The sequence below is a fragment of the Pipra filicauda genome, unplaced genomic scaffold (assembly GCF_003945595.2).
Source record: "Pipra filicauda isolate LSUMZ 115617 unplaced genomic scaffold, ASM394559v2 scaffold87_size3191425_pilon, whole genome shotgun sequence".
Lineage (NCBI taxonomy): Eukaryota > Metazoa > Chordata > Aves > Passeriformes > Pipridae > Pipra > Pipra filicauda.
In genome coordinates, this window is record NW_024105064.1 from 2,749,572 (window position 1) to 2,776,828 (window position 27,257).

The 27,257-nt window shown below is 46.7% G+C and overlaps 1 protein-coding gene across 3 annotated transcripts; it reads right to left on the minus strand.

Annotated features, from left to right (window-relative positions):
- On the minus strand, positions 1 to 27,249 carry MMEL1 (membrane metalloendopeptidase like 1). 3 transcript variants are annotated; one of them, XM_027728628.2, is made up of 23 exons: positions 24,987 to 27,249; positions 20,222 to 20,385; positions 14,118 to 14,177; positions 13,332 to 13,493; positions 12,840 to 12,920; positions 12,278 to 12,373; positions 11,892 to 12,010; positions 11,167 to 11,232; positions 9,158 to 9,292; positions 8,475 to 8,564; positions 8,088 to 8,224; positions 7,518 to 7,611; positions 7,118 to 7,246; positions 6,734 to 6,832; positions 6,275 to 6,358; positions 5,919 to 6,022; positions 5,021 to 5,079; positions 4,267 to 4,386; positions 3,072 to 3,205; positions 2,646 to 2,711; positions 1,542 to 1,637; positions 1,164 to 1,240; positions 1 to 990 (listed from the first exon to the last, which is right to left on the minus strand). In XM_027728628.2, exons 2-23 carry the CDS (start codon positions 20,373 to 20,375, stop codon positions 891 to 893), a joined length of 2,262 nt encoding a protein of 753 aa, XP_027584429.1. In that variant the 5' UTR covers positions 20,376 to 20,385; positions 24,987 to 27,249; the 3' UTR covers positions 1 to 890. The 3 variants fall into 3 exon arrangements, with proteins under 3 accessions (XP_027584429.1, XP_027584428.1, XP_027584427.1); XM_027728627.2 differs by lacking the exon at positions 24,987 to 27,249 and adding an exon at positions 20,557 to 21,172; XM_027728626.2 differs by lacking the exon at positions 24,987 to 27,249 and adding an exon at positions 20,519 to 21,172.
- Between the last annotated feature and the right edge of the window lie 8 nt (positions 27,250 to 27,257).

Below are 27,257 nucleotides of genomic sequence, written 5' to 3' on the forward strand. Positions count from 1 at the left end.
TCTTTTAAATTTTATTAAAAATTAATGCATGTTACATTTTCAAGTGTAAATACTGAAAAATAGCCTATGGCAAAACAAAAAGGCACAGGATTAAAACCAGCTTAATTGTTTCCATGGATACATGTTTTGCTATTTGGCAAAAGGTATTTTATACACTTTCTACAAGAATAAGCATAATTTTAAATATATCTCTGAAGGGTGGGACCCTGTAATTTAACCATGAAGACAGAATTTGTACTCCTAAAATGTGATAATTCCAGTGATATGTCACTTGAAGGTTGTTCTTTGGAGCAGAGGAACTCGAGTGTAGGAGGAGAGTGCAACAGGTATCTCGACACAGGGCTCACTGCGTGACATGTCACGACAAATAGCGATCTCTGACAGCAAAGCAAAGTGCAGGGGTACACACAGCAGAGTTTACAGCAGCTCTAACCTGATTTGGGGAAGAATGCACCAGAAAGCGGATCAGAACACTGGGAACGGATCAGTGAAACGCCTCAGACAGGTTTGCTGAGCCTCAGAAGGCGGAGCTGGCATATTAAAATTATTGTTCCTTTCTGAAAAATAGACTTGTGGCTGTTTGTTGGTTTTGTTTTCCCTTAAGCATTAGTCCTTGTAGCCCTGATGCAGTGTCTTGATAACAGTCGGGATGTCGTTGGAAACAGTCGCTCTGCCGGGAACACCCCGTGGGCTCCGGCCCAGCCCCGGCTCCCTGCGATCCCCGTGTGCTGCCCGGGGGACTGGGACAGCTCAGTGCCGTGGGGCCAGGGTTCCCACTCCAGCAGCTGCCCCGTCAGCCCTGGCTGGGACTGAGCAGGAGAACACCAGGCACGTCCCTGCCCCGAGCCGTGTGTGGTGGCCCCGGAGGGGTCACCCTCCCTGTCCCTGGGTTACCACACCCGGCACTTCCCTGCGGGGTGCATGGCTGTGCCCTGCTTACAGTGGAACACCTCGGAGAAGGCTTCGAAGTTCTGCAAGGATCCCATCACCCTAAACAAAGGGAAGACACTTGTTAACATGGAGGCCCAGTGCATGTGCTCTCCAGTCATGGCAGAAATCCTGAAAGCTAGTCTGGATTTATCCAGTGTGTTATAAAACTCTCCTTCTGGGCTGTCTTGGTGCAAGGGGGTGAATGAAGCGAGTTAGGAGTCAGTAAAACCCACCTGTACTTCAGAGGGCTGTGCACATCTGTCTTTATGGACTGGCTGGCATATTCTGGTCTGTAGGAGCCACACCAAACCTGGACAGGGAGCATTGATAATCAGTGGGTCAGGGTTTCAGGGAGTTCATTTTGGGAACATTCTCACTGGTTTTCAAAGTTTTCCTAAGAGCCATCCCAGTTTGTTATGATATCACTGGAGTATGTTTTATAGAGAGGCAGAATAGATACAAGTATTATTAATTAGTTTTTGTTTTACAAGGTCTCAGATCAAGATCTCATGCTTTGGGATCAATCTATCAGCAGGTGGTTTCACCAGGTGTTTCCTTCCTCACATGAACCGAAGTCTGAGAGCCTGGGGCACCACCCTGACTGTTCTTACCTGGGCAAAATTGAGGAAGAAAAGCTGTTTGTGGGACAGGTTCAGTCCAGGAAGCTTTGGCTCCTTCCCTTCCCGTTCCAGCCACTTCAAATAGGCCTGGAAAAGACCATAAATCCAGCTGAGAGGAGCAGCAGGAGTGGGATATTGAATGTTTTATTGGGGTGGGAGGCTTTAGCCACAATATGAATGAACCCAACATGTTTCCCTTCTGTACTTCTGTGGGTTTTCTCTCTCTAATACAAATAGTACAGAGAATTTTATGACAAAGCTGTCAGCATAAGCTCTGTTGACTTCATTGACTCTTTCCACAGGAATTTGTATCTGGAAATAAAGTGTTAAGTCTCCTCCACAGCTCTAGAGTGATGACTTTTCTCTCTTCAGGTAACTGCTCATAAAATAGCAGATATCAACCTTGCTCAATGTTAAATCCATTACCTCTTATTGTTACACATTAATTGGCCAATTTGCCTTTTTTAGCTATATTGACATGATGGAGACAAGTTAATGTGTCCTCACGCTGGTTAATTCCCAGTGTTCTGTTTCTGCAGCCTCTCTGTTGCTGAGATAGTCCCAAAGCACACGAAACAAAAGGGAGAGCTGAGGGTATAAATAGATCCAGCACCACAGAACGTCCCAGGATTCTGTAAGCAGGCAGTTTGTGTCATCCCACTCTGCTCCTGCACACCTGTAATGGCTTTTGAAACAATTCTAACAAAGTCACTGATTGGAATGCTGTCCCTCAGGGTCAGAAATGTCAGTTAAGATTTCTGAAAATCCAGGATGGGCTGTGAGCACCCTTAACTGGTGCCATACTCAAAATACCAGAGATAAAAAAGCTGCACCAGGACATCTGTAAGGGTTATTTGTAGGGGAGAACATTCCCTGCTCACCCTCGAGCTCCACCTTTGGGCTGCTCCTGGGTCCAGGAATGGCAGGTTCTACTCTGATTGGATCCATGGGAACAGAAGCTTCTAGACTTATAACTGAGGCTTTAGCTTTTTGCATGTGGTAATAACATGTTAAGTGTCATTTTTTTTTAGGACAGATTGGGTAACCCCACTGCTGGATGCCAGGTAAGGTTAACTCACAGTGTGTTTGAGTTACCTTGTAGGCCTGTCGGACTCCTCCGTTATCTGCAATGTTTTCTCCCAATGTGCTGATGCCACTGACCTGTGAAAAACAATCATTTATTTACTCCACAGCCAGTAAAATCAGCAACTCCAAGAACCACAGGCTGAAGCACAGTCGTACAACACAGACAAACAATGGCTTTGTGCTGGGGCAAGAAAAGAGAGGATAAAAATTTAAAAAAATCACAGGGAAAAAGCTGCAGATTAGAGACCATCTGTATGAATGTACCACCAACAGGAGCTGGGCTGGTGCTGGGCAGAACCTCCCTGCACACAGAGCCTGGGATTGCTGGGCTGCTGTTGTGCCTTCTTCCCAGAACAGCCAGCTGTAGGGTTTAGGGGTGTTCTCTGTAGGGATTCCCTGTTCCCAGCCTGTGGAGAGGGGGTGGTTGTTACTCACGTTCTGCCCCCCCGCCAGCTCCCAGGTGTAGTTCCCGTACTGGTGCACCATGCACAGGGACTGCTCCTTGAAGTGCAGCGCTGAGAAGTTGCTCCACCAGTCCAGCATGTTCCCATCTTTATCAAAATTCCTTCCTGCAGGGAAATCCAAGTTAAAAAGCAAATTTTTTGGTGAGAGCATGTTGGAACCACCGTTCTTCCAGGGCAGCACCTGGGATGTCAGAGCTGGGCCCTCCCTCCTTCCTCCTTTGGTTTGGATGCTCAGGAATGTTTGTGGCACAGCAGATCCTCTTTGTCATGAGGGAATGAACAAGATCAGCTATGATTTCTGTTATTCCATGATTTCCTGTCCAGTCAGCAGCCCTGACTTCAGCTAAACCACTAAGGCCTGGTTTTATTTCCAGCTGGATTATGCATCATGGAACAAAACTTCCCCCACCTTTGAGGTAACTGAGGTGCTTGTTCTGTGTGTCCATGTGACATAACTGAGGTTCATGGAGAACTAAAAGCTGGAATTGCAGTTCTGGGGTTTGTGTTCTCAACTCTCTGTCTAGAGCAAGGGTTTTCTCTGCTCTGGAACTCAGTTTCTGAGGCTGTGTTGTGTGTTTATGTGTCATCTGCACAAGACTAATTACTATAAAAAAAACAACTTGAAGAAAACCCACGTGTAAAAAAACCACTGACTTATGGAATCAGAAGGGAGTTTCTGCCCCAAACATTTTTACATGGCATTCAAGAAAGATAATAAAGTCAATTTATTTCAAGCATTCGTGTTGAAAAACAAAATCTCCCGGGATTTCAAGACACTACTGAAAACTCTTCTGCCCCAAGAACATCATTCCCTGATTTCATTGTACTCTGGGAGCCTGTGTATCTGCTTGCTTTGTGTTTCTGATCTGATGATGCTGTAAAAGTAACAGTTTTTCCTGAGAATTGCCATTGCCTGAATTTATCTTTGGCATCTGGTTTCCTGCGTGCCCTGCTTTGCCCGTGGAACATTCCCTGCAGAGCCATCCCTGGGGTGTTCCTGGTGTCCCTGAACTGCTCCCGGGCAGGCTGTGACTGTGTGTGCAGGGACCTGCAGGCCCAGCAGTCTGTCGCTGTAATTCCCGACAGGGGAAGGAGTTTGAGCTGGAATAATCCCATTTCCCAGGAGTTTGAGCTGAAATAATCCCATTTCCCAGGTCTCCCCTCACCGTTGTCGTCGAAGCCGTGGGTGATCTCGTGCCCGATGACCATCCCGATGCCCCCGAAGTTCAGGGCCTGGGGCTGGTGTTTGCTGAAGAAGGGGGGCTGGAGGATCCCAGCAGGAAAAACTGCAAAGAGGGAGAGAGAGGGGGAGATGCCATAAGGTGGCTTTATTTTTGCATCCTTGGCAGACAGCTTGTTTGCTTGGTGTAAGGGTCAGGAAGGAACACCAAATATAAAATGATTAGAAACAAGCTCATGCCTCCTGTGAAATTGTTTCTCTCTTGATAAATGGAAAATGACAAGTTAATAAAGGTTTAATTTGGCACATCTGCAGCTACAGTATCTCCCTGTTTGAGGCCCAAGCATCATTTGCATTAAGTTTAGCCTAATTTGGTGCATAATGTTTGCTGCAGTGAGTCAAGAACAGAATGTTTAGGAGCTGTCTTTTGGAGACAGGCAGTTTGTGTGCAAGAGCCATTTTATAGGGGAACTAATGGATGTGTTATTGCTTTATTTGGGTTAAGGAAACGTTAGAAATCATCTGCTGGTTCCAACAACAGCTGGGGTGTAAAACATGCCCAGGAGGGATTCCTACAGACACCAAGGGCACTCGATGCCAGTCGTGCCCACGGCTCTGCAAAAACCCACCCAACTGCTGTGTCAGCTGAGGGCTTTGCCTCTGGATGCAGAGCTGCACTGCTGTGGGGCTAAAAATGCTGAATTAGTTCCATGCAGCAGTTTAAAGCTGTTTAAACCTACCTATCTGGTTCCTGTTGGGGGAATAGAATGCATTGACCACTGCAGCTCCAATTATCCATCTAAAAACAAACATTGCACACAGTGAGTAGTGATTTTTAATTTTTTTTTAGTCATTCTTTTAATTTAATTATTGTTTAAAAAGTTTGTATAGAAAAGGATGGTAAGGAAATAATCCTTATATGGATTATATATGTATATACAAAATATATATAAGGAATATATTTATGGATGTATAATCCCTACAAGCATTATATATATATATATGGATATATAATCCTTGTAAGGGTATATATTATAAGGAATATATATATTATAAGGAATATATATAAGGATATATAAAGAAGTATAATTTGCTGATAAGGAAAATCCCGCTAAGGAAATTGTATAAGGAAAGGATTAATGTAGGGAAGAAAGGTGCATTGAGCACAGCTGGAAAGAAATCCTGACACCAGGAAATACCTGCTGGCCTGTTTATGGGCACCTCTCATCCAAAATAATTCCCAGGTAAAGGGAGAGATGCTTTTCCCCTCGAATGCTGAGCAGCCACACTGGTGTGGAAGGTGGTGACTGGTACCCCCTCTTCCTGACACTGTCTGGGATGGAGAATTTCCATGACACTGTTTCCCTCCTCCCCTCCTTGCTGGGCTGTCAGAAAGGTCTGGCACTGCTCTCGTGTGAAGTATTTCAGTGCCATTTCTGAATGTGAAACATCTTGAGGAAGGACTGGAGATTCTGAGGGAGGGGATGGATTGCTGCTGCCAGAGTCAGTGAGGTACCTGCTTAATTCCCTGACTGCCTCAGCCCCAAGCACTCTCAGCTGCCCACAGCACGACCTACACACCCTCCCCATTAATCCAGATCTTGGACTGAGGCTGTAAAATGCTGGCTGGGAACTCACATGTCTTGGTCAACTCTCTCTCGAAGTTTTTTCAAGCTCTTCTGGGCTCCAGCTCGCAGGTTTTCCAGGATGTTTTCAAAGTAATTGTGTTCACTGAAGTTTAACTAAAGAAACAGAGCTCCAGGTGTATTAGTAAGCTGTGCAGACAGAGGGACTCCTCATACCACTGGATGTATCCTCTGTAAGATGTTTTTTCATTGCATGGTATCAACCAAAAGTTGGCTCCCTGCATGCATTTATTTATTAATATGTTCTTTTTAATGTCCTTGGAAAGGACAGTTGTACAGGTATAAGAATTCCAAATGGCAAGAAAATAAGTGGAGGCTTTTATCTTGAGGTGTGCACAGAATACTTACATTGGCATATTCCTGATCCAACTTGTCATTCTGATCTTCCAAAATGTAATCTGGATAGCCAATTTGTTCTTTGATTGCCATTGCCTAGAAGAAAAGAATTTACTGTTTCCCCTTAATTGTGGTTTTTGTTGGTGTGTGGTGGGTTTTCTATGAAGTGTCAATACTTTATTGAATAGAATAGTTTAGTTGTTTTTTTTTCCCTTGCTATTGGAATGGTGCTGATGGTCCTAAAGTCAATGGAATGTTTTCCCTGGGGGATTGCATTGTGTCCAATTGCCATTCTAGTTGATGTGGGGCTAACAAAGGATTAAAAGGAAAGGACAATGTGATAAGATAATGGAATAATGAACATTGAAGTATTTTCCTCCATTTTGTAGAGGAACTGGAAATAGAGATACAACAAAATTCAAAATATTTCATATTCATAAGGGAATCCTGAAGTTCCCTGTTATCTCTGACCTTCTCCCTGGCTTTCTCCTTGGATGCCTCGTCCATCCACTGTAACTCATCCAAGGTCTCCACGAACACTTCGCGGATCTTCTCTATTAAATCTCGCACCTAAAAGAGAACCAGTGAGACACGAATCACTCACATGGTTTACATCTCCCCAGGCAGAGCTAAGGAGGGGTGAAAAGCTTCCTGCTGAAGCCTGATGTCCCCAGATTCTCTGCTCTAAACCACAGTGCTCAGCATTCCAAAGAGATCATAACCGAGCTCTCCTTCCTTCCGACTCTTGGCCTGGGGGGATCTTTCACAGGCAAAACATTTTGGGGGCTCAGCCGGGAGGGAACGGGCTCTGTGGGCACAGTGGAGGTACAGTAGTACGAAGGGTAAACTACATACCATCCTCTTGCTCTCACCAGCAAAAGTCTCCCGGACATACATCGCTCCCACCGCGTTCTCCATGTTGTTGTTGACGTAACTCACGCACTCCCTCCACCGCGCCTCCTCCAGCGTCGTCCCGTAGAGAGCCTGCAGCACCAAGCACAGCTTTGGCCCTGCCTGTGCACCTCCAGATCCTCCCCTAACCAGCAGCTTAGCCTAAGGCAAAGGTTTCCACTGCCACCCCGGGGTTTGTTTGGGGATTACGTGACTTAACCGCGGCATCGCAGGATGGTTTGGGTTGGAAGGGACCTCAGAGCTCATCTAGTTCCACCCCCCTGCCGTGGTTGTGTTGACAAGGACTTGCTCTGGAGCTGTTGGGCTCTCCTCCAGCCCAGCTGTCCAGGCAGGGAGGAAATACCTTCCTGTAGCTGGCCCGGGCGTCCTTGAAGCGCCGGCTCAGGCTGCTGACGCGGTCGATCACCAGGCGCCAGATGAGGTAGTTCTGGATGGTGCTGTGGGAAAGCAGAGCTGAGCTTAGTCCCCTGCAAAAACCAACACCAGTGCAGCCAGCCAGAGGGGGATCTCAATTTTGGATGGAGACAAGGAAGCAAATGACTGCTGCCAGTCCTGGGTTTCACGGCATCTGCAGGGGACTGTTCTCATTTCACTGGGGTTGTCCAGCTCAAGGACTGGACTGTCCTGTGTGCTCAGGGATTAATTTCCTATTGGTTTTCCTTCTGGAATGTAAGAAGACCTAAGCCTATGATGTACTTTTGGTTCCCATTTAACCTTTTCTAAGCAAGCAGCAGGTGAGACACTTGGTACTGAAGTGCCCTGAGACTCCAAGACCTTCAAAGACATTTCCCATATTTTACAGGGCTGTCATTTTCCTTGGAGAAGCTCTGGCAGAACTAGAAAGGGGGGTCCAATGATTGACATATCCACAATATTTCTGTGAGTTTTGATGGCATATTCTCCAGCTTTTTACCTTGCTGAGTACTTGGAGATGATTGCCTTCAGCTCTTGCAGGTAGGGCATGCCATAGACAACCACCTCCTCCTCTGGGTCAACCTGGACACTTACTGAAGACATGACACCTTGGATGAAGAAGGTCCAGTTAAATTCCTAGGCAGACAGAGAGACATGCCAATGGTGGGTGTTTAAGTGCCTTAGTAACTGGACTTTCTACAGTTTTATGGCCTTGAATGCAGCTGTAGTGTTGTTCAGCAGAAAGAAGCTTTTTAAGAGACTCTGAAGACAAGATTAAGAATGGGATTGATTTTATACCTCTTTGTTGAGTCACTGACAAATTCACAAAACCACTTCCATTGGAATTAAGAGACTGAAAGTATGAGGCTGCTCATTAGGCACTTACATTCAATGCAAACTTTTCCTGTAGCTCCGTTAAGGTCATTTTGTTGTACAACAAGGTGACATCGTGCCTCTCCTCTGCTGGGGTCGTTGCCTGGAGACATTCACAAGGTTATTACTGGACTCAACTGGCAGAAATATCAATAGCTGAAATCACATGCATGTGCACAAATGCACACTCAAATAACATGCAAATAAACCATTTTTCTGGGGAGAAAGGAAGCTCATTTGATGGTGTTCAGTGCTGCTCTCTAAATTTCAGTGCAGGAACTCTGGTCCCTGCTATTCAATAATATTTTAGTGACATGCTGAGCCAAGTGGTTCCCTCTAGAATGGCAGAGCAAGCTCTGGGATATTTTTAGGGGGTTGTAGATTCCTAAGGACGCGAGGGAGCGAGCCCTGGTGTTCTCACAGTGTGTGTTTAGCAGAAGATGGGTTATCCTGCTTTAGAAGAGTTCCAAACATAACCACAGCTAGGACTGGAGCAGCACAGCAGTGTACTCAGCAGACAGTTATAGACACAGGAACACTGACTTCTGGACTGTTCATGGCACAAAAACTCTTCTTCCCCCTGTTTTCTGGGCCGTGGGTTTCGTGCTGGGTTGGAAACTGCTGCACAAACATCAAGAGATCTGCCCCCTCATCCCTCACCCCCTGGCATCCCGAGCTCTGGAGCTCTGTACTCACATTTGCAATCTCTGTTTCAAGCTCCATCACCTTTGTCATCTCCTCTTGGACAAAGGAGTCGTCTCTAGACACGTTCTGGTCCTCCCGGATCATTTTGGCCACGGTGATCATGAACTGCAGATAAGCCTCTCTCACCTGCACACAGGACACAGGGGGTGTGGACAGTATTGAGGGTTTTTTTTTCCTGTAGTAGATATCACTGCCACACCTTGGAGCTCAGTTCAGCCTGGAATACCCTGCAGGGCAGTTACCAGCCTCAAAACACACTTCCTGCTTCCCTGTGCAATGCAGCTCTGGCACTCTGAGTTAGAATTGCTGAGAAGGCTCCGTGAATTGAGCTACTCTGTGGGAACAGTGATCCCCACCAGCCAAAATCCCAGAGTAAATGTGGAAGGTTTGAGTCCTCTGAAAGCAATACCATAAATCTTCTCAACTCTGGTTTCACTGTCTGAGACAAAAGCTCCGTCTCAAACAGCTCCAGTGATACCTTTGCTTTATTTCTGGTGGGAGGTTCTGGCTGATTCATGCCCCAGAAAGGGCTTTGAAAAGATATTTGGCTGCTGAAGGAGTACTGACCCCTGATGCAGGAAAACTTAAAGTCACCTGTTCTTCTTGTACACTTTTCTTCCTCCAGAGTCCTTGGAAACCAGATAAACACAGTAACTGTTGTGGAGTTGTGTCTGGGCACTTACAGAACGATGATTTGTGGTTTTAGGCTGAGCCCTTAATCAGGCCAGACTCCCCCAGGCCTCAGGAGGAGCTTTGCCAAAGGATGCTGGACTAAAGCACAGGGGGAGTTTGGGTCATCAGAGTTGGGTCATTGTCTGGGGGCAGCGAGCTGGTAAATAGCAAATAAAAAGGGGTTGTGTCTCCTCCTTAGTCATTAGAATTAAAGACACAGCCTTGCCCACGCTGGTTTATGGCTTCAAATTAAAGCTGTATCGAGCAGAGATGGTTTTCTTTTGCTAATCTGGGATGGTCTCGGCACTGTACCTGATTTTCTATCTCCTACAAGTCAATCTATGTCTGACCTTCCTGCACCAGTGCATCAATATCCCTCTTTCCTGCTGTGACTGCTCTGTCCAGGTGACACTTGCAGGGCAGACTCCTGGTCCAGCAGCTCCCAGCACAGCTCCCAGGAGGTTGTTCTGGATCAGGAGCTGGCAGCTTGTAAAGGTGCCCAGAAGGTGCAGAAACAATCCTGTGCAAACCTCACAGGGCTGTATTTAAGCTATATTATCTGTGAGAATATAGTCAAATACACTGAAGTAAGAAGCAAACTCTTCCCACTGATGTTTTCATCTGCTCTTACAACCACGAGACAAAAGAGTCTCAAATGCTGATTGTTGTCCCTCTGTTTTCCCTTCCATTCTTGTTAGGAAAATTGGTTTGATGTTGGGCTGCAAATACTCTTTGTTAGCATGACATAATTGAGGGAAATACAATGTACTAAAGCAGAATTTTCATCTTGGAAACAGATAAATTATCTGGCTCTGTTTGCAACAGCTTTCTGTGTATTTACAGAAACAGAGTTTTTGCACAATCAGTGCTTTTGCCCCGAGCATTGGCAGAGAAAAACAGCTAGAAAATCATCTCTCACAATTTTCCTGTAATTCTGGGGAAAGGGGAGAGTAGGTGGCAGCAGATTCTTACTAGCTGAGTATCAGTGGATTTAGAGGAAGATAGAAGGGAATCCAAGACAACCTGCACTGAAAATGTGAACCCTGTCCTTCAGAATTAGAGACTGTTTAATGATTTTGTTTTCCCATAATATTCTTTATGGTTGGCCAATTCTGGGGAGGCTTGATGTTTATACAGCTGTTCAGTCCTTTTGTAAATGTGACAGAATTTTGGCATAATTAGGAAAAAAACGTAGCAATTAATGTCACAGTCTAACTCTGATTGTTACATACCCTGAAGATTAATATATTTGAGTTTTCCAAAGCGCAGGGATAAGTAATGAAGTTGTTTTAGTGGCACATGGTAAATAAATGACAAGGAACACTCACCCTTTGATAGTTGCCCCCATTGAAGTAGTAATCCCTGGATGGCATTCCCAAGCTTGGCTGGTCAATCTGAAGGAAAACACATTTCTCTGGTTAGTGATGAACAGGAACTGGGGTTGTCCAAAGGAATCCTTGAGAGGCAACATGAGATGCTGTTCCATCCTTCCAGTGCTGGAATGACACTGCAGCCAAACAGCCAGAGAACTGCAGCTCTCCAAGGACTGGGGGGGATGGAAGGTACAACTTTGGTCTCTGGATTTTTGGGTAAGGACACGGTGGATCTTAGTGCGAGTTACTGAGCAAAATCTTTCAGTCCATTGAGATCCAAGAATAGATTTGGGCAACTTTTCTAAGTTGCTTGACTTGAGGGCTGGACTTGCTGCATGAACAAACTCTGAAATATTATTTACATATTTTAGACCCATGGTTTCCTGCTACGTGTTAAACCTCACCATCATTTTGTAAGTCACAAGAATTTACAGCCCTTAAATGCTGTAAATCAGCAAAGTTCCATTGATTTTTATTTCTTTCACTGAAAAAAAAAAATAAAAAAAGCTGCCACAAAACCTTTCCCAATATTTCTTTGAGACAGGTCTGTCACCTGGGGCACAGGGCTGTTCCCTGCATTTGGCCAGTGCTGTGCTGTGGGAATCTCATCTGTCTGCAGTGTGAACAAGTCTCCACTGTGACTCTGGGATGTAAATAATGCCCTGTAGTTTTTGGCTCACATAGATGATGTGCCTGCTGGAGTCCCGGTCGTCGTTCCACACGAACATGTCGATGAGGACACGTTTGTTAAACCTGGAGTTCATTATGGACAGTTTTTCTTCCATGCTCCAGCTTGGCTCTGGGGGATAAAAGGGAGAACAAACACCATTTATCCACCTGTGTCAGGACTGATTGAAGTTGTGCAGTTTGCTGTGCTAAAATTGTTTAGATCTAATTCTATATATATATATGTGTGTGTGTGTGTGTGTTAAATATGTGTGACCCCCTGACTCTTGTTGATGGAGAAAAAGTGAAAATGGGGGATTTAATCCAGTGACAGTGGCCTCCCTAGTGCAGGAAATGATTCTGACTGCACATTATTGAACCCTTTCAGGCCCAGCATTACCTTTGGTCTTATTCCAGTCTGCAGAAGCCACTGGCCAGTCTCCAACCATCCTTAAGGCCTCCAGCAGAGGCAAAGAATCTCGTTGCTCTATAAGGCCTGAGAGAGGAAAGACAAATGCTGTGTTGTTTTCACAGAAAAACAGGTAATGGGCCTGACAGTTTAAATCTGAAACTGAATTTGTCACAGTCCAAAAGGAGAGACACCGTGAAACCACCCGTCCCCTGCATCAGCCTTCAGAAAAGCAATGAAAACACTTCTGGGGCTCCAGTGCTGACTTTTACTGGACTGGTTTGGGAAGGGTGAACTGGGACAGGTCTGTGCATTCTGAAGGGAAGGTTTGGCTTCCACCCCAGGGGCAGGTACCCAACCTCCATCCTTTCCCCGTCCCAAATGTGCACATTAGGCCTTAGTGATGCACCCAGGCACCTTCACCCATCTGGAGATGAGCTTTCCAGGCAGGTCCACCCAGATTGGACAGGTATTGGCTGGGCTAAACAGAACATTGGTGCTTCTGTACACTCAGTATGGAACCTGGGAATCAGTGGAACAAGAAGAGACTCACTCTCATTCATGCATGACTTGTAAAGGATTTTGGCTTTCTGAAATGCCTCTCTGTCCCCTTGATCTGAAGTCTCCAGCACACCTGGGGAAGGAACCATTGCCATGAGATTTGTGCCCTGGAGAGCTTTGATCATTTCACAGAAATCCCTGAGAATTCAGGGCTATGATAAACACTTGTTTCTGTAGCCTGCAATTACTGTGAGACTGGAGAGCCCTTTAGAGGAGCTATTCATGGCAAAAGTGTCAGGAGGAAGGATGTGCAGGCTCGTCCTGCTCCTTTTGAAGTTAATATCAAATCACCTATGGCTAATTTTTAGTGGGAACAGGATGTTCCTACAAAATGGGGGCAGTAAGAGATGTAGAGATTAAAGGACCAGAGAGAAAAAAATCACACTCCACTCTTCTCTCTGCAGGGTTATTTCTCTGTGTGATGTGTAGCCAATAACCCCCGACACCAGACACGAGTGTGAGGATGGAGTAGCCTCGTTCCCACCTTTCAGGATGATCTCCAGCTCGTCCCTCAGGATGTCGAAGATGCTGTACCTGGAGCTGGTCTCTGGGATGACATGCCTGCTCAGCCAGCCCCCACAGGCGTACTGGTAGAAATCCTGGCACGGGTCAGCTGCGGGGTCCATGTTCTGGATTATTCTGGCAGCTGGGGACCAAAATTGGAGAGCTGAACCCCACAGGCTGCCCAGTGATCTCTGGCACTACCAAAGCCTGTCAAGGAGCTGCTTGGCAAGAGGCATTCCCATGTATTGGGACTTGAAGGATCCCATTTTCTGCTTAAAAATGCCTGGGAGCCTCTGAGTGGCAGAATAGCCCTCCCAGAGCACTGTGCCCTGCAGGCATGGGGTGCTGCCCAGGGCTCCCCTGTGCTCCAGCTCAGGAACCTGCCTAAGAAACCAGTGTTCCAGGGGGGAATTGGGAACACCCCTGCTGGAGTCTCACCTCTCCTGAGCTGTAGATGCCAAAAATAAGAGGGTGAATGCCCCACATATAGAATGCACTCACAGAGAAAATTCATTCTAAAGGGATTCTTCCCATCCCAAGGCACAGAGTGTTGGCCAGTCCCTGTCCCTGTGGCTCAGGCCAGAGGGCTCTTGGCCACACTGGCAATTTTCCTGTACTGCTTCCTTATGGATGATACGCCTTGGCCAAGGGGAAATCTCATTCCTTTTCAACTTCAGCCTTAAAGCCTGAATTACCTTTTATTCAGGTTCAGCACCAACACATAAAACACCCCCTGTGCAATAATCCCTCCCAGGGACCCCCTTACCTGCCGTGACACAGCCAGGGGTGGTGCATATGTTGCCTGAGTTGGTGCCATAGTGAGTTCCTGCAGGGAGAGGAGTGAGAAAGGACATGGAATTAGTTGTTTAGGAAGGGAGTTGCCACCGAGGTCACTCACCTGAGCCCAGCCTGTGACAGCTCTGTTGGTTTGGAGTGAGTGAGTGAACACCAGTGCCAAGGACACTGAATGACAACTGCGAGGAAATCTTTTATCTGGAGATTTATGAGGAAAATTCATTGGCAGCAGCATTACAACAGCACTGACAGTGAGTTTTAACTCTCCTGGAAGGACAATGAGACCATTTTTTTCTACCTGCTGCCTCCACAGACTTTCTGATGCAAACTCAAACTACCAGATCCCTTTCTAGGCAATCTGTTGAGATGCTTTGAGCATCTGAGCTCTCTCATGATCTTCAAAGTCACCATGACCAAGAGACTTAAACAGGGGGTGAAAAGCCCAGAGCTGCATTCCTGCTTTCCCACTGCTCTGAGCCACCAAGATCAAATTAGGAAAAAGAAATGATTTTTATTTCTTGAAGTGTGTGTGTGCTGGGGAGTGGAGGAGTGACAGACTCATATCTGGGGTATCTGAGCCCCCCAGACTGAGGAGTGGCCTTGGCCCTGAGAGAAGGAAATGAACTCTGATGGCTTAATTTCCTATTTGTGAAACTGGACCAGCTTGGTATCCACGTATGTTAAACAGACAACTACTTGGTTCCACGCTGGAAAACAAAAGTTGATACTTTCTAACAGGATTAGATATTTTTTAAACTCCTTTTTTGATCCTTGCACTGGGATGTTTGCAGTAAAGAGTTACTAGAGAATTCCTGTCAATGAAAGCAAGTGCTTTACATGAGAGGAAACAAGATTACAGTAATTCAGAGAGAAATGAAACAGTGGGGAAGAAAAGAGGGCTTTGAAGTTCATCAGTGGGAGCGACACAAAAAGCCCCCACTGGGATGGGGGCCCAGCTGAGCACATCTGCATGAGAATAACTCTGTGTCTTGTGGCTGGGGTCTGGCAACCTCAACATGGGATGAGCAAAATATGGGTAAAAATGTGAAGCTTCACATAGATGGTTTAGCTTTTTTTTTTTTTTTTGGTGTTTCTGTCAGGGGCTTGGGTTTTTTTTTTGTGCTGGATGAAGCTAAGAGCAATTTTTGGAGTTTCCTAAATTCTCTATTAATTAAACAATTAGCAAAATCAAACCTAAAAGCCCAGGGTATTTTCAAGGAAAAAAAAAAGAGTTTTGAGAAAAGAAATAAGTAGTTCAAAGGCAGATGGAAATTCTCTGTAAAGGAGCAATAGCAAAGGTGAGACAGAAATACCTGTTTTACAAGAACTCTATGCTTCTCATTGTTTCTCAGGGACCAGGCAGGACTCAAGTGAAGCCTTTTTTCTTTTATAACTTTTTTTTTTTTAGTCAAAGCTCCTACTCTTAATGTAACCTGACAACGTCTGACTCCAGTTTCTGGAACCCAACTGCTTTCAACAAGGCTCAGACTCCCCCCTTCCCAAAGCCCTGGGGACTGGGAGGCTGTAGCTGAGCTGGATAACCAGGGGAGCCAGAGCTGGTTTGGACACTCAGGGCTCTGAAACTCTGCCACGAAACCAGATCAGGAGGAACAGCTGGTGAGGGGCTTGGAAAGTGTCTCCTTTGTCCTTCTGTCAATTATGTCCTTTATTCCTCAGCACCTTTCCTGACACAGACCCCACCTGGCCTGTGAGAGGTGACCAGCACTGCCCTGTTTGGCTTTGCAGGGGGTTTGTCAGGTCTTTGCTCACTCCACTGAGCCTCTGTCACCTGCACCTTCAAACAGCTGCAATCAAACATAACAGTGCACCTTGTGCAGCCTCAGCCAGGCAGCTCTGTGCTTCATTTTGTCAGAGCCCTTTGCTAAAACAAGAGCCCAACTTTTCAGTACAAATACAGGCAATTGTCTGTATTTTTCTCCCCGGTCAGACGGTGCTGACAGGTTGAGTTACAGTGACATAGAGCCTCCTGCTCTGACATCCCTTTCAGTCTGACACAGCATCATCAGAGAATTGATCAGGGAAAATAAGCTTTAATGGAGCCAAATAAAACGACCTTGGCTGTGGGACTACAGCAAATGGAAGAAAATGAGGGAAATGAAGCAACTCCAGATGCTCCTTCGGAGGTGAACGGCTCACCTGAGAGATGGCAGAGCTGGGACGTGCTTCAGACCCCTCTGGGCTCACTGTGGAGAATTCTACTGTCTTAATTTGCCTTTACAAGAAGCCACCGAGCCCTGTCACGTTCCCTGGCCAGCAGCAGGAGGTGAGGATGACTCCTGAGAGCTGTGGAGCCCTGCAGGCCCCTTCGGCAGCTTGGCTTTGGAAGGGCAATTATTTTTTTTTTTAAGTACAAGTTGCTTTTCACAGCCTGACTGAAGCTCCCTGTCAGACAACAAAAGCAAAGCAAATTGCTGTGTGGGGCTCTGGAGCTCACAGCTTGTGTTTAGTGTTTCCCCACAGCACGTTTGGAGGAGCACAGATGGCTGGGGATGGCACACACGGGAACAATTAGAGCCACAGTTGTCACCATGTGGGAGCTTTACCTCCCAGCACCTTCCCTGTTCCCCAGAACTCCTCTGCAGAAGTGCTGTTGGCACTGCAACCTGCTCTTTTTGCTGTCAAACCAGCGGATTTTTTGCAGCAAACAACACAATTGCCAAGCTCAGGTTTTCTTTGTCGGGGAGGGTGGTCTGGACCAGGTGTCAGGGTCTTCAAATGGAGCCCAGAACACAAGTGTTTGGTTTTATTCCTCCTTCCTTAGGATTTCTCACCTACAGGCAGGGCTGAGCCAGGATTTGTGTCAGACTCAGTGAAGAGTGTTTGCAGCCCTGCATGTCCTGTCACCCCACAGCAACGCTCCACACCCATGGAGCTCCCTCTGACTTTGACTGAGAAGGGTCTTGCCACCCAAATATCACCATGACTTATGTTTTAGCTGCCACTTCTTTAAATCCCCCATCTGCTCTGAGTAGCTGCTTTTAATTAATGAACATTCATCTGGGCATCAGTGCAGGAGAGGAGCAGAACTCGGCCACAGCCCCCTCTCACAGTGCCAGTGGCCAGTTCAGATGTTGCTCCTGGTCAGCAGGTTTGTGTAAATCTGTTATTCGAGTTGTGAACCACATTCACAACATAGAAAATGTAGGAGGAAAATGTGGTTTTTTGGAAACCCCCAGGGCAGGGTGTCGCTTAGACCAAGGGTTGGATTCTTCTCTGTTTACAACCTAAGAGGACAGAGCAGAGCATGACCTTGAGCTTCCCAACAGCCAGCAGGGACAACCTGAGGGGATGCAGGCACACAGAAATAAATATCTGTGAGTCTGGCTTCTGAGAAGGGAACTTGGAAGCCAGAAAGTGAATAAAACGTCACTGAAAGAAGACATTACCGGACCGGCAGTTGGGTGAGGATGGAAGTGGTTGGTAACTAAGTTGCCTGAAGAAGTTGCTGACTGATTTGATGTGTCAGCTACAATAAGTGCTGAAATGTTCTTCAGACTGTAACCTCTCCAACAAGTGCTGAGATCTGGAGTTTGGTAAATATTTGTGGAAGGGAGCTGGGAGGGAGCTGTGGAAAGGCTCTGAGCTGAACGTGTGGGTGTGATGGAAAGACTGAGAGTGTGGAGTGTTCAGGTCCAAACCCAGTGACTTCAGTCCTGTCTGCTTCCCTTGCTGTGATCACCCAAATATTACTCTGTTCTTCCTGTATTTTCCTTTAGCTTGTTTAGATGAGTTTTTCTGGGCATGAAAACTTCCTTGGATGTCGAGCATCCCCAGACTGCCTCTAGGACTGTAGAACTGCACTGCTGTGAGAGCTCCAGTGTTTTTGTTGGCTGGGAATAGAGATAAAAATCCCAGTCAGCTTTAACAGAACTACAGGAATTACTGCTGTACCCAGGGGCCTGTTTCATGCACCACAATGCTCCTCTGTGAGCTCTGTGCAAGCAGAACAGAAATAGTCTTCCTGAAGCACAAAGCCTATATATGCCTTTCTGTATTAAAAAAAAGAGACAATGTAAGGCAGGACAGGTAATCCTTCTGTCTTTCTAATTTAATTTTCTAATTTAATTTCTAATTACTAGCTAAACAGAATTATTTGTTAGAGGCTGGGTAGTGCCAGTACGATCAGGGATGTACAGAGACGAAGTGGCAGATCTGAATCTGCTCTTAGTGAACAATCCAGTGTCCCATTCTCACCTCAAAATCGACATTTGAGTGAAATTAGAAACAGAACAACCCCAGGATAACACTCTGGGTTCTACCACATGAAAGCTGCTCAGCTACACTGGTTTTCTCCTGTTGCTGTGTGGGATTTATGTTGCACAGCTTTGAGCCATAAGTGCTTTTCCCCTGGTGAGTCTGAGACTTCAGGCTCTTGGCTGAGCTTTGGGAATGGGCCTGGGGGTGACAGCAAAACAGGGCCAAGGGGAGCACTGGGACAAAACTTTTCAAGACAAAAAGACAAATGTTTCCCCTGCAGGAACAGCCTGAAGAGCTCTTTCTGCCACACCTTTAGACCCAAACAAGGCACGCAGACACCCACTAAAAGGTGACATTTCTCCTGCTCAGTTCCTACCTGGAATTTCCTAAAGCTCGTGGCTGCTCTGGGGTGAGCCCACCCCGGGGTGTCCCCTGGAGCAGGAGATGAGCTGTGTGTGCTCAGGGGGAGCAGAGGCACAGAGGGGCTCTGGGTCAAACCCCCTCCATCCAGCTGGGAGGAACCAGCCCAGGACAGGCAGCACATCAGCTCTGCAGTGCCTGGCACTCCTGCTGCCCAGGAACGTCTGAATCTGGGAAACACCTCCAGGGACAGTTTAACTGGCCATACAAGAATGCAAAATATTTACATTTTAGGCTTGTTTTCTCCCAGAGAAGCTTTCCAGCAAACAAACATAGTTAGCACTGGCTCCCCCCGTGGGTTTGGGTGAGTCCAGTGTGTGACCAAATATTAACACCTGAATTATTCAGGCAGCGAAACCCTGCAGAGCTCAATATTTGATACAGAAACTCCTCCTCTAGTACCTTTCCCTGGGGAATTTCTTTCCTCCCATCTCCTGAGCTGGTAGAACAAACTTTCTGATGAACTTCACGGATACCAAACACTCAGATTCCACCCAACATTCAACGGCTGGTAGCAAAAGGAGTGAACAATAAAAAGGCTTTTCCCAGGAGTTATTGCCCAGAGTTGTGCAGTGTTTCCCTTACAAGTGCTGAAAACGCAGTTCCCTGCAGCAGGGGATGCAGAGACAGGGGAAGGACACAGCAGTGCTTTGCTCCAGGTTTGCTATTCCTGCTTTAGTTCTGTTCTCCAGCGTTTTAGCAGAGATGTGAATCCAAGAGGCTTTAATGGGAATGACAAACACAGGCATTTGATGCTTCACGGGATTTTAAAGCAGGTGTGCTGGTGGGAAAAAACTTCAGCTTTAGTTCGTGTGCTCTGCAGCTGAAATATTCAGGCAGAACACCTCAAAATGAGGTGCATCAGTGTCAGCAAGACGTTTGAACTAAAGTCACTGAACCAAATCACACTCAGAGATCCAACTGCCTGGTGGAATATTGAAAAAGTCTCTTCTTTCCTCAGCAGAAAGTGGCATTGTTTTTTAAAGCTTTCACATTTTAATAAGCAATTTCTCCTTTAGAGAGATTGTTTCAAAAAGTGTTTTAAAGCAGCTGCTCCTTTAAAAATCCTGACAATGATGAATCTTGGCTTGTGCTTCTTGTGTAAGGAACTATCAATCCTTACACACAGACACACACCCTCCCCCTGAAACAGCGCAGCATCTTTCTCAAAACAATGCTGAATTCAACAAAATGCATGGAATTCATTGAAAACACAGAATCTTACATCACATAATTTAAAAATTAAGTAAAATCCAACGCAATCTCTATGCACAAGCTGGGAACAAGGCAGAGACAGCCACATCCCTCACAGAGGTGACTTCACTGTCCCCCCTGGAATTTTATTTTCATTTATCTCTGAAGAAAAAAAAAAAAAAGAAGAAAAAGACTTGTATGCTGTTTGCAGAGGGAAGAGGAGAATCATTCCCAGGTTCTTACCTCTGCTGCTGGCATACAGGATCACCAGGGCGACGGCGGCACAAGTCATGAGGAGCAGCAGGACAGCCAGACCCAGTGCCACAAAGCTCCAGGGCTTCTTCCCAGATTTCGTTGATTTTTCCACAATATCCATCTGGCTTTCTGATTTCCCCATTATTGTAACTCTAAATCGGGGAGGGTAAAAAAGAAGAATTAACGGCACAGCTAAATCAGCGCAAGGGTAAAAGCAGGAGAAAGCAGGGAGGAAAAGGAATCAGAATAAAAGCAAAGGGAGAGAGGAAAGTTCCAAATTATTACATGTATTTGTCCATTTGATTGTCCACAGATTTGCCAACCTCATTCTCCATCTCCCGAGCTGTGTGTGCCCTCGGCGGGGCTGCGCTGGACTGGCTGCCCCGGGCTCCCAGTGCTGCAGCGCCAGAACTTCAGGAGCCTCTTTGGGAAGTGTGGAAGAGTCTCATGACCAGGTTGGGCAGCTCCTTTCTCCCGAACGGGAAAGGAGGGGGAAAACTGCCGCCTTCCACCCCCCACTTTGGAAGTCTCTCGCAGTTTTGAGGAATTCCTTCCGCGGGGCTCCGTTACCAGCCGGGGGATCCACCCCGGGATCCTTCCCGGTGCCTCCGAGCGGGGTCTCCGGCGCGGGCGGAGGGTCTGGAGGGTGGGAAGCTCCCGGGACACGCGTGGGCTCCCGGGTGTGCAGGAGGCTGTGCCCGGCAGCCCCTCGGAGCCCCCCGAGCCATGCTCGGAGCGGGAGCTCAGCCGTGCGCCCTTCCCGGCTCCAGGCAAATGGAAAAGATCCCAACCCCGGGCAGCCGCGGGAGGAGGGGTCGGAGCGGGGCTGGAGCTGCTGCGGCTTCTCCCGAGAGTCCCCCCGGCTTCCCGCAAATCCCTGCTAGCCCTCGAGGGCCACAGGGGAGGGGGCAACCCACCGAAACCCTCCGGCTGCGAGAGCGGCCGCGGCTTTGGGCTCTGATGTGGGAACGGCTTGGGTTGGGGAACAGGATTTATGGGCTGGTGTGGGCAACGCACCCTGGTCCCTCATGCTGCTGCCGGGGAAGCCGTCTGGTTACAACCGGGAAAGATAAAAGGGCAGGGAAGGCGTGTGATTCCCCTGGGGGTTGGTTTTGTTCTTCCCCAGAACTGGCTCTGGAGCGAGGCAGAAGCGGGTCGGTGTCTGGGGGGTTTGTCACCGAGCTGCCCGAGGTCACAGTGGATAAACTGTCAGGTTGTGCCTCTCCCGACCTGTGCTCCCAGCCCTGTGTGTGCTCGGGAGGAGGTGCTGAGGGCAGAGCAGGGATTCCTTTGTGGCAGTCCTGATTTGGGAATGTACACACAGTGTTCCAAGGGTAGGAAACAATGAACACCAGTTTCTTCTGCCAGGAGTCCAAGTCTCCTCTCCCAGTCAGGATTCTGCCTCAAAATCCCTGTGAGAATTTGCCCTTTTTTTCGGAGTCATGTTATCTCAGGCTTCTGTCGAGTGTGAAGGCAGCTATTCTCATCCCACCAGCTGAGGAGGAGGATGAGAACACAGGGATCTGAAAGGCACGTGCAGATCCTGGGTGTCCATATGGGAGAAAAAGCTGCAGAAGGCAGGGTCGCTCCTGGGGACAAAACTATGCATTTAATGAAGATTCAAATCATCCCTCATTTCTGTTTGCAGAAAGTTCTACAGCTAAAAAAGACTCGTTTCCTGTGTATGTGAGTCTTCCTTACTGCTGAGCAGTTTTGCTGGTACCTTGCAACGAGGGTGGCTCTGAGGAGGGTCCTCCTGGTTGAGGTCCATAGCACTGCAGGTGTCTCAGGTTTTAATGTAGTTATTTTTGGAGATCTAAGGTATTCTTGTACCATGGTTATAAGATACTGCAGGGTATTATTTTGCCCATTTTGGAGTTGCAGAGTTAAGATGCCAAGAATCCAAGAGCCTTATTCCTACTGCTGGGCTGTAAGGAAGTAAAAAAACCCGCAAACAACCCAAACAAAGCAACCCAAACAAAAACAACCCTTCTGTGTGAGGAGAAGCATCAGCAACTGTAAAGGACATATTTGCAGAATCATTAATTTTGATTGTCTTGAGCAACTTTGTGTGGTCACTGAAATAGGGCAATCCATCATCCTGGCAGTGCAGCAAGGTCCCTGTTCTGCTCCCTGCTTCCAAGGGGACAGACCTGCTTTGGTTTCTGACACTCTCAGCATCACCTTGGAGCCTCTGTGGCAAAGGAGACTTGATGCTGCAAAGTGGAATGGGGTTGTTTTGTCATTTACTTTTTCCTAAATCTCACATTCGGCTGAATTATTCCCCATTGAATCACTGCCTGCAGGAATTTCCATGTGCTGGTCTCTCACCTGCTGGTCGACTCCACAGTCCATTAGCCCCTCATTTTACCAAGCAGCTTAAAAAGCATCATCTCTCTTGCAATACAGAGAAGGTGAACACTGATGTGGGGAATTTTTCTTGCAGAAATTGAGGAACAGTGGGGGTTTTCAGTTCTTAGGAAACATCCTCTTTCCCCAAAGCAGTGTGGACTCAAAACATATGAAGCAATGAGGCCTTTGCTGTTTGGGTTGGGCTGCTTTGAAAGGATTTTTCCCTTTTTGCTTACTTTGTAACTTTGTGAAGGAGGTTCTCCTGTTACTGGAATTTGGATGTGTAAAGAGCTCTCAGTTACAGTTTGGAAAAAGCCTCAAATCAGAGATTTTTACACTTGGATCCTGGAGGGATGGGGCTGGAGCAGCCAGGCTGGATGACTGCCTGCTTTTAGGATGTGCTCACTGTGAACTACAGGACTCCACACAGGAATATTTAATAAAAAGGTGCTTCCTCAGGCATAAGGCTTCCCCAGCCACACAGAACTACCGTGGTTCCTGAAGAGAGACAGGGAGCTGCTCTGCAGTTTTATGCAATGCTTTTCTCCTTGGGAAAAATTCTCAAGTCTGGGAGGAATTTATGGTCAGAGTGTTCCAGCCCTGGACAGCAAATAGTACAGCTGGTGCCTCACTTGCCTGGGAGGCTGTGTTTGAATATTTTTCTTTTCATATTTCCCCTGGAGAATCTGGAATAACCATGGCTATACCTGGGGCACTGCACTGGGAGGAGATAGTAGCCAAGGATAATACTACCTTGCTCAGGAATTTGGTTGTTGTGTCTTAGTTTCCACGATGTCAAGTTGACCTGCAACTCTTCCTTCAGAGGGAATTGATTCTGGAGATAAAAATTGTGAAAAGCTGTTCATTTTTCTTCCTCTGCATCTTTGCTTTACCATCAGAGGTTGGGCCTCAAAAGCTCTGTGCTTATGAGGATATATTACCCAATATTCTTATAATCTATCTATATATATTTGTCTATGAGGATATATTACCTCATTCAGTTCCTTGCCATCCAGAGGTTTTGCACAGTCTTTAGTCTTAGTATTGATGTAATTGAATGTTCTGGGTCATCTGAACAGCTGATCCTGTGTCTGCTGCTCCCTGAATGCTCCTAGAAGTCCAGGGATGCCCAGCAGGGCAGTGATTTCCCAGCCACAGCTCTGGGCTTCTCCTGCAGGTATTGAACAGCTCCATCAAAGGTACCAACAGCTCAGTGTCCTAAAGCAGCCAAAGGACGTGGCAGCATCTTCAGTGTGATGTGTCTTAAGTGTTGTTACCATGGAAACAAGGTCTCCATCTCTCTGTGTTACACTCCTTACAGACTGATGCACAGGGAGATGTGAGGGGAAATCACACACCTTTGGATGTCAGGGGTTGTAGGTTGCCCTGAACCCTTTGCCTGCGCAGAAAAAGTCCCCTCTAAATGGGTTTTAGGCAGTCCTGTGTCAGGGGAAGTGCAAAACCAGCTCTGCAATCACTTCCATGTGAACTGCAGGTTCCAGGTGACCAGTAAGTGTGAGAGGCAGAGGGACTGAGAGCAGCTCTGAAACTCCTCAGAGACTGCTCAAAACCTCTCTTATTGTTTACCTCTTTGGTTTTAGTACAATAAAGAACCACCAGTGTGGAAAGAGAGCTCTAATCTGTCGTGATCTGTGTTTCGATGCTCAGGTTACACAAAGGTGTATTTCTTCTGCTTATATGAATTAATCTAAATAGGAAAACTCACCTGAACCAGGATTTATATGGTTCAGATTCAAGGTCAGATTCACTCTCAGCATCGCTGGTTTTGTTCAGGAACCAGAGCAGTGCCACTATTCCATAGTCAGATTTAAATGAGTCTGGTATATGCATTTACCTTAAACATGGGAGAAAATCTGAAGCTCTGGGGTGACATTAAAACAAAAAGCCCAAGCAAACAGCCTGGCCCCAGTAAATCAGCACCACGCCTGGCTCCAGGACAATGGCTGGATGTTCCCTGTGATTTATTGGAGCAGGGCTGCCGAGCACAGAGGATAACTCATTGTGCTCAGACATAATGGGTCTGTCTTTGGGAGCCGGTGTAACCCTGTCATCTGTCAAGCAGCATAAAAGAAATAAAACCCAGCACTGAAATATCTTCTTGGAGCTGGTTGGCTCCCAGCTGTGCGTGGTGGAAATAAGTCCTGGTAGAGGCACAGCTGAAACAGGTTAGAATTGGGAAAACCTGGAAGTTTAGGTGATGTTTCAAAACTCTTCTCTCACCCTCCCTTTAAAGATGAGCATCTTTGGAACATCAGCAGAGCAAAAAAAACCAGCAGACATTAGTGCTGTTGTGTGTGCAAGGTAAGCAAGGATTTCTGCCCTGAATTTCTGAATTCATGCACTTTGCAGAGACAAGCAGGAAAAAGGGAAGGTGTCTTACCTTGGTCTGGTGGAGGATGTTCCTCAGCCGCAGAGCTCAGGTGGCTCGTGTAGTTTCTGGGGTGGAATTGAGGTGTTTGTGCTTTCTGGCAGCCAGAAATAAATGCTTATTCATGTTCTCAGCATTGATGCCTCTACCAGTGATGGAATTGCAAAGTGCTGTGCCTAAATCTCCCTCTCTTTCCCTTGAACACTCACTCACTCACAGGTGGCTTCCAATGCCCAATGAATTAAATGCTGAGGCTTCTCAGGGAGATTAACCCTTTCCATATTGGAAATCACTTGATTTTACATCCAGACTGGAAAACACGTTGCATAGCAGGCACAAGCCCTGCTGCCTCTAAGTGGGCAAGGTGATTTCCTGGCTTATTAGCATTTATTGCTTATTAGCATTAGCAAAGTCTCTTCTGTTACAGCAATTAATTCTTAGGAAAGTCCTCCAAATTTTCCACCATGTGCTTTACTTTTTCCCCCAAGAGGTTTTTCAGGTATCTATGGCATGAAGACTTCTGGAATGCAGTGTCTCCTTTCCACACTTAATTTCAGTGCAGTGCTGAGTATTGCAATTACATTCTTAATACATTAATAATACAATTATATGCACGTGACTTAAAGGGTGTATTTTTTGCCTTGTTTTGCTGTGCAGGGACACAGATTACAAACAAAATGAAGATATTTTACTTTGTTTTCATTGACTGAGCACGTAGAAGTTTTAGCTGTTCCATTAAATGCACTGTTTAGGTCCTTTAAAATGACAGAAAGAATTCCTGTTTCCAAGGAAAGATATTGTTGTGTTTTAGTTTGTGGCCATCACTCCTGGAAATTGGGATTAGGAGTGGGTGCTGGGTCTGGAGATGCAGAGAGGGACCTGGCTGCCCACCAGGGAGGGATTTGGGTTCCAGGTGCCCCTCTGTGGTTGGAGTTTCCCATCAGGGACTGGTTGGGGGTGTGTGGTTCCCTCTGTGCAGCACAGGGAGCTCAGGGACGTGTGTGTTCCTTGTCCAGCAGAGGCTCTGGGGCTCAGACAGGCAGGACCCTGCCTGTCCAAGGTGACTGAATGTCTTTATTATTCCCTTGCCACTGCCACCAGAGCAGAGCTGAGCAGGCAGTGGGTGTGTGGGATGTTCCCTGGTCCCTGCCCAGGGTCTGTGCCAGGGGAGCTGCACAGACACACGAGTGGGTGAGGGCACAGGGCAGGGGGTGACCTTCACCAGCAGCCCCCACTGAGACAGGGGCTGGGGACAATCTGCAGCTCTGTCACAATCCTGTAAAATGTACAAATAATGTCAACTTCAAAGCACTCTGTACCCAGAGCTAAGAGGGGCTGACAAGCGTCTGAAAGAGAGCATTATCCCCATTTTACAGATGAAAGGGAGTCACACAGAGAATCAAAGTCAAGATTAGATTAATAGGCATTGATGCCAGAGGAGCTATTATGTCTTGTCTGGCATCTGGCAGAACAGAGCAGAGAATTTCACACAGATTGTTCCATTAAATCCCCAACCTCTGTTTTGGGCTTAGAAAGAGACCCCCAGAGCTGACACAAAGACACTGCACCATCTTCAAGCAAGTTGTTTGTGGGGCACTAGTGGAAGTTCACATCGTATCCCAGTATGAGTTTATTTAACTTCCTGCTGCCTCATTTAGTTTTGTTTGAATAATATTATCAAGAGGCCCACACACACCACCCAAAATTTCCTTTGCATTTCTGCTCCCCAGAGACAATTATCAAGCTGATGCTTCTCCAGCTGCACGGGGAAGACAAGGGGCAAAAGGTGCAAGTTGCACTGGGAGAGTTTTCATCTTGATATGAAAAAGAATTGTTTTTTTTGACTCAGTGAGAATAATCAATCACTGGAGCAGTGGCAGAGTCCCCAGCCCTGGAGGTTTACAGGATTTACCTGGGCAGGGCTCTGGGTAATCTCATCTGGGCTCCCTTTCCCACGAGAGGTTGGCTCACGTGATCTTTTGAGGTCCCTTCCAACCTGGACTGTTCTGTGATTCCATGAAAAATGTTTCATGGAGAGAAACTGGCTTAAAGGGTGTGTTGGGTCTTGGAGACCAACTCCAGCACCAGTTAGAGTTGATTTTCCCAGTTTCCCTGTTGAGAAGTGATTTGGGTCTTTCAAAATGACACAGTCTGTTCTAAACTGTCAGTTCCGTGGCATTTTCCTCTACATCTCTGCTTGATGTGTGATTATATTGCAGTTCATCAGTCAGGTTTATTAGTGGACTTAATTGGATTGCATTAGCTGGCATTTAAGCCATCCAA